Genomic DNA, 7,500 nt, shown 5'->3' with positions numbered 1-7,500 from the left:
ATACAAGAATTAAGAATAATGACGATAACTATAAACATGTAATGGCTATTATAAAAGCAATATCAATAATTGCAAAAAAACTAGTAACAATAATAACAAAAATAACACTAATAAAAAATAATAATAACGGTAAGACAAAATGTAAACAATAACAAGAATAAAACTCAACCAGTTAAAAATATATACAAAAAATAAACAGAATAATTTCATCTCAAATTACATGTATAATTACCGTTTCCTCATTAATCTGATCTCATAAAAACACTAATTGCATAGTGACCGACACGTTTTCAATCATATCAATTGTCATTAATTATCCATAGGTCATGATCAACTTCAGTACACTAACATTTTTTCATCACATCTCACATCACACTACACCATATTATGTCATATACTACATCGCAGTCCATATCACATCACTATCACATCACACTACACCATATCATGCCATACTTCAGCGTCATGCTACATATCGTCACATCACTACAGCAAGTTACATTATATCACAGCACTTCATATCATATCGTCACATCACTAAATCATATCTATCACATCACTCTACATATCACATCACATCATAAAATATCATATCACAATACATATCACTTCATATATCACACTTCACATCATAAACCGTCGTTAAAACCTCACCTTATAGAGACTGGTGAGAGAGGCCCTCACCATATAACATCATGAGATCATAAAATATCATCACATCACATTGCAGCGTGATATCACATATGACCACACCACATTATATATCCTCACATCATACACCACAGTACATCATGTTATGTACATCATATCCCACCTAACACATCACAAACTCCCCATCACACAAAATCCCCATCACACAAAATCCCCATCACATCACAAATCCCCCCATCCCACCCCATCGTTAAAACCTCACCTTATGCAGATTAGTAGGAGAAGCGCCCACATACGGCGGCGTGCGCGGAGACTGCTCGCCCGCTTCGGCCACGCAGGCGCCCCACACACTCGCTAGGCTGCCCTCACGCCTGGTGGGGGGGCGGGGAGGGAGAGAGAAAAAAAAAGGGGGGTTAGGTGTGGTTTTGTTTTGGGTGGGTGGGTGGGTGGGAAGAGGGGGGGAGGGGAGGGGAGGGGAGGGGAGGGGAGGGGGTGGAGGGGATGTAGGAGTGGGTGGGAAGAGTGGTGAGTGGGTGAGAGTGGGGGAAAGTGGGGTGGAGGGGGGAAGAGGGGTGGATGGAGGCGGGTGGAAGAGGGGAGGGGGTGGAGGTAGGTAGTGGATTGGAGGTGGACAAGGGGAGGGTGGATGGGTGGAGGTGGAAGAAGGGAGAGGAGGGGATTAGAATAATAAAAATTACAAAAGTGTCGGATTGTCTCTCTTTTTCTCTTCTCCTTCTCCTTCTCTTTCTCCTTCTCCTTTTCTTCTTCCTCCTCCTTCTCCTCTTTCTACTTCTTTCTCTTTCTCTTTCTCTTTCTTCTTCTTCTTCTTCTTCTTCTTCTTCTTCTTCTTCTCCTCCTCCTCCTCCTCTCTCCATCCACCTATCCATCCCCCTACCTACACAAACTAACACTTTATATACATATATAATCATAAAATACATCTACAAACAAAAGACACAAATAAGGCCATCAAGCGAACTCACTTAGCGAGCGACAGCGTAGACTTCGTGGGCTTGAGGGGCAGAGTGCCATGGGGCAGGGTGCCATGGGGGAGCGTGCCATGGGGGAGCGTGCCCTGCGTGGTGGCCGTCCTCGCCAGGGATCGGTGGAGGGTCATGGCCAGCAGGAGGTCCAAAAAGTGCAGGATCTTCTGTCGTCTAATCGGGGACGGCTGCTTCAGGGCATAATCCCTAAAATTGGAATCGGAAAGGGAAAGAGAGAGAGAAAAAAAGGGTTAATAAGGGTGGTTTGGGTTATGAGACGTTGTGTGTGGGTGATGTTCATTAAAGGTGGTAGCTATGATGATGAGAGTTAATCTTATCAGCACACTGGTCTTTATAATTGTAAAAGGTTAGATGCATGAGCAGATGTCAGTTATAATAATAAGTACATGGTAATCCTAATGCTAATAACGATAGGCTTAATATTAAACATTATAAATCATAACAGTAATGAGAATGATAAAGATTATGCTAATGATGATAACAATAATCAGAATGTTCAAAGATGCCGACGCATAATTCCCTTAAATACCTCATACCCCATACCCCACCCCCCACCAACAAACACAAACAAACAATCAATCCCGTACGCCCCCCCCCCCCCACCTCTCACCCCGCGAAGCCACAGAATGCCCGGCCGGTGATCATTACCATCAAACCGGCTCGTTAAAGCTCTAATCACGTAATTGCGTCCGCGCTTCTTAATCACTGTTCGATGGTGGCTTGTTTGAGGCTAGTGTATTTATAGGTTGGGGATTTAAGAAGTGCTCGAAATTCAAGACAAATATAGGGTATACACGTTTCCGAAGTGTTAAAAAAGGCCTATCACTGTATAAATGTTCACAAAGTGTTAAGGAAATCAACACAGACCTATCTAGTTTTTGTATTGTGGGTTTTTCTTCCACAGACTTACCACTAGTATACACATTTACAGTGTAAAAAAAAAATAACAGCCCTATCTATAGTATACACATTTACAAAAAAAAAAATCAATACATAGGCCTAATGTAACAAATAAAAATAAACGCAGAGACCTACAGTGTAAAAAATCAACAAATAGGCCTACCTCTAGTATACAAATTTACAAAAAAAAAGAAAGTCAACACTTACAAACAGCATACACATTCATAAAATCTATTGTAAAAAAATTAACTTTACACCATCCTTACAAAACCGCTCATTTAATACCTATCTGCATAAAAAATATGCATACCGTGTATTTATCTACCGTAACTAAGCGCAAATATAGCTTGCGAAACAAGACACTGTGCTCAGGGATCGAGTGTTCCAGGCGACGCCCACTGCAGGTCTGGGGCGGGTGTGTGATTCGCCTGTGTTTGTTGTGTGATTCTCCTCTGTTTGTTGTGCGATTCTCCTCTGTTTGTTGTGTGATTCGCCTCTGTTTGTTGTGCAGAGTCGCTTACACACACAGGTAAAGCTATTGTTATTATCTATGTACATATATGATTTTGTGTGTGTGTGTGTGTGTGTGTGTGTGTGTGTGTGTGTGTGTGTGTGTGTGTGTGTGTGTGTGTGTGTGTGTGTGTGTGTGTGTGTGTGTGTGTATGTATGTATGTATGTATGTATGTATGTATGTATGTATGTATGTATGTATGTATGTATGTATGTATGTATGTATGTATGTATGTATGTATGTATGTATGTATGGATACATATTAAAACTAGAATCGACCCGTGCTGTGTCTAAATTATTACCATGGCATATTATCATTAACGCAAATGAAATAATTTTCGCCGCGGCACAATGGAGTATTTCATTTCGTAATGCATTCTAGGCAGGAATAATTATTAAAAAAACAATTATTCTTTTGTACAAACAAGAATGGACTTAATGTTTTAAAAATCGGATGTAATAGTAAGTTGTCTGTGAGAAAATTATAATTTTCCTTGACCTAAATAATAAAGGAGGATTATATTAGGTAATCGGCTTATAATCTAAATCAAAAGACGTGATGACTGAGGAAGGGAGGGAGGGAGAGGGAGAGATACTGAGACACCTCTCTCTCTCTCCCTCTCTCTCTCTTTCTCTCTCTCTCTCCCTCTCCCTCTCTCCTTTCCCTCCCTATCTCCCTTTCCATCACTCTCTCCCTTTCCATCATTCTCTCTCTTTCCATCACTCTCTCCATTTCCATCACTCTCTCCCTTTCACTTCTTATCTCTCTTTCACTCCTTCTCTCCCTTTCACTCCTTCTCCCTTTCCCTCCCTCTTCCTTTCCCTCATTCTCTCCTTCCCTCCCTCTCCCTTTCTCTCCCTCTTCCTTTCCCCCTCACCCTCTCCCCTCCCTCCCTTACTCCCCCCCTACCAGGCACCCTCGCCTGGGGGCACCCTTTGACCCGCTTTGACCTTATTCCCATGGCTCCGAAGGGCACGAGGGACACACCATGCCCTCGAGAACTCCTGCGGGTGTCGCCCGAGTGGAGGGACCGGGAAACAGGATCGCCGAAGGAAGGGTGACCGGCGAGAGGAAGGAAAAACACAAAAAGCAAAATGGTAATTTTTTTCCTGGAAATATGAAATGCGATATTGCCTTGGTGAAAGGTAGCGGCGGAAATACCTACTGAATTTAGGGATTTTATTTGTTTATATATATATATATATATATATATATATATATATATATATATATATATATATATATATATATGTGTGTGTGTGTGTGTGTGTGTGTGTGTGTGTGTGTGTGTGTGTGTGTGTGTGTGTGTGTGTGTGTGTGTGTGTGTGTGTATATTACATATACAGATTTTCTTTTTTTTTGGGGGGGGAGGGAAATTTTATTTCGTTGTATTCATCTGTTTATCTATCTATATAATTTTTCACATCAATTTGTTTCACTGTATTTTTTGTTTAATTTGTCCATATCTTTAATTTACTTTAGTTCAATGTATTCCTTTATTCATCTATTGTTATCTATCCATTTATTTGTTTAATATATATACCTTTTTATTCATGGCGGAATGTCCTTGGAATTATAACGAAACGAGGGAGAGTTAAAGCGGGCATTGCGAAAGTATCTACGATGCACACTCAATTGCAATAGAGGAAATATTTTTTTAAGGAAATTCACATCTACGAGCAGAGAATCGGACAAGATACCTGGAATACCTGGCGCTCTGAGTCACCTTTGACCCCATGTCATAATCACAGAGCCCAGCGCCCTCTGTCACCGTCTGACCTTCGTGACCTCAGTCCTGTCATCAGCCGTGACACCTGCTCGCCCTCCGCTCTCATCTTGACTCCAAATGTGGGGTCGAGGGACTATTTCCGACGTCTCGACTTGTGAGTTTGTGTTCGCCTCTCTAAAAAAAGCATTCACGAACGCACGCACACAAACACATACACACACTGCCAAACAAAACTTCAATACATGATACGAGAATTAAAACAGACAGAACTCCCCCCTCCCCCTCTAATCGTCCCTCCCTCCTCCTCAACCCTCCCCCCCAACTTCTGTTTACGTGCGTGCGTGTCTAAAACAAATAAACAAACCCCCCTCCTCCTTTTCAACCCCCTCCCTCCTTCCCCAACCCCCCTCTCTCCCTCTCAACCCTCCCTTCCCTCCATCTCAAACCTCACTCCCCCCTCCTTCCCCCAACCCCCCTCCCCAAACTTATGTTTACGTGCGTGCGTGTGTAAAAAAAAAAAAAAAAAAAAAAAACTTCCCGACAGTCAAGAATGGCCGTGGAAGTTGTCGGCTCCGGTATCGCCTTTCGAGGAAGTTCGCACCGGTTTGTCCGCCCCGACGGCCTGCCACAGGAAATGCTGGTTAAAATGCAGGTGATCGAGAGGGAAAAAATGGCGACCCTTTTTTCCCACCCCAGTCGAAACGTGATGTAAAAGATACTCTATATTAGTGTGCGTGTACATGTGTTTGCGTTCCTTGCTTTGCTTTGTTTGCTTGTATTTGAGAATGGTAGTCTGTTATGTTGTTTATATGTGTGTGTGGTTAGTCCATTATAAACACGTACACGTGCCTGGGTTTCTTTACCTTCTTTGTGTTTGTTTGTTTGGTGTGTGTGTGTGATATTGTCTTTGAGAATGATTATATTGTTTATGATTGTATGTGGTTAGTCTACAGTACTATAAACGTGTAATTTTATGCAAATTCCCTTATCACGGCACTATAATCACGGATATAGTTACATCCTTCAATTATATAAAAAAGGGAAAAATAGACCTTTAAATACTTAAAAAACAAAATACTCTGCACCTTCAACTATATAAATCAAACATATCTCATACCACAACAGTATCTCAAAATACACCACCAAACTAAACACTCAGCCCCTTCAATGATATAAAAAAATCATATCTCATAATCTCTAACATAACTCAAAATACATAAAAAAAAACACCCCAGAATTTTTAATTATAAAAACAACACGTAGCTCAGAACACGATAACACATCTCAAAATACTTCACCAATAAAAAAAAAACAGCACTTCCAATCATAAATATAAAAAAAAACATGTCTCATAAACGTATCTCATAATAATACACTCTAAAATATCTTAAGCACGGATCCCATTACCCATTTTCGACGTACATAGGCTCAAGGTAACGTTTCCAGACACGCACTTGCAAACAGGGTAAAAAAAAGTAAAATGAAGTAAACAATTGATGTTTTTATTCTTTCCAAAATAGTTTTTTTTCTCTCTCTTTCCCTTCACGCATTCTTCCCCAAGCGAGAAGGCTCGTGCGTGGCTTTAGTTTCCTTTTTTTGTCTTATTCATTTAATTATTTTTGTTATTTTTCTTTTCAGTGCGTTTAAATTGCTTGCGTAAACTCTTAGTCTCAGGCACGTGACACTTGTGCCGCTTTGCCATGGTATGCACTTTCTTTCTATTGACTTATTTAATTATCTTTTAAGAGAGTCTAATCCGCTTTACTGCTTTACCTCTGTGACATGTTCTGCGCCTGCTTCTCAAACCGGGAATTCAGAACGGCTTCTGGTATGGCCCCGGCCTCCAGCACTCGCGCACGTGCGTGAGGAGGGAAGCAAGTACGTTCCCTTTCAACCACGCCGCCTCCGCCTCCTCCTCCTCCTCCTCCTTCCTCCTCCTCTCTCCCTTCATCCTTCTCCCTCCCTTCCTCTTTCTCCCTCCCTCCCTCCCTCCTCCTCCCTCCCTTTCCCCTTCCCCTCCCCCTCCCCCTTCCCCTCTACCTTCCCCCTTTTCCCGGCCCTCGAACTCACCTCGGCGTCTGCTCCAAGTTGTCCTCGAGGGAGAGGTCCCCCCCGGCCTCCACGAGCAGCCTGAGGACCCTCCTGGAGCCCCTGTAGGCGGCGCCGTGCACGGGCGTGGAGCCGTTGGTGCCGCAGCGGCGGTTGGGGTTGGCGCCGAGCTTCAGGAGGAGAGCCACCACCTCGTTGTCCCCGCCGAAGGAGGCGCAGAAGAGCGGCGTCTGGCCGTGGGAGTTGACGCTCTCGATGTGCACTCCTGCGGGAAAGAAGGACAGAGGTCAGGATACGCAAACCTCGGTATAATAAGAGCTAGACAAGGAAGAAAAAAAGGAGAATGTGCAAAGGCACCTTCCAGAAAAAAATACATACTTCTCGCCACACCTGAATAGAAACTAGGCGCCGCACGACCGAGCGGCCAAGCAAGCGCGCGTAACTCGAGCGGCGAAGCCCGAGGCTCCAGAATATCTCGCGGCGTCCCCGGGAGCGCCGAGCAACGCCTCCCGGGAAGCCGCGGTTGCAGGTCACGCGATCGGCGACACCCGAGCCCTTGCAGCTGCCCCGACGTGTGCCGCCGACGCTCGTGGCGCGGGGGGGGGGGGGGGGGGGGGGGGTCCACTCGGGGGCACGGCGCGGTGCAAACTGCTCG

The 7,500-nt window shown here is 43.9% G+C and overlaps 1 protein-coding gene across 1 annotated transcript in view; it reads right to left on the bottom strand.

The window, feature by feature from the left end:
- Positions 1–7,500, bottom strand: part of LOC119584683 — a 54,511-nt gene that overhangs the window by 12,148 nt on the left and 34,863 nt on the right. Inside the window, exons 4-6 of the mRNA XM_037933357.1 lie at positions 6,867–7,110; positions 1,635–1,841; positions 914–1,022 (exon numbers count right to left, since the gene is read on the bottom strand). Coding sequence (XP_037789285.1) covers positions 914–1,022; positions 1,635–1,841; positions 6,867–7,110 — 560 coding nt within the window. The remainder of the gene's footprint in view (positions 1–913; positions 1,023–1,634; positions 1,842–6,866; positions 7,111–7,500) is intronic.

This window comes from Penaeus monodon, chromosome 18 (genome assembly GCF_015228065.2).
Source record: "Penaeus monodon isolate SGIC_2016 chromosome 18, NSTDA_Pmon_1, whole genome shotgun sequence".
In the NCBI taxonomy this organism is placed as follows: Eukaryota; Metazoa; Arthropoda; class Malacostraca; order Decapoda; family Penaeidae; genus Penaeus; species Penaeus monodon.
Note: the sequence above shows the minus strand (reverse complement) of the source record. Positions and strands in the feature narration are given on the sequence as shown.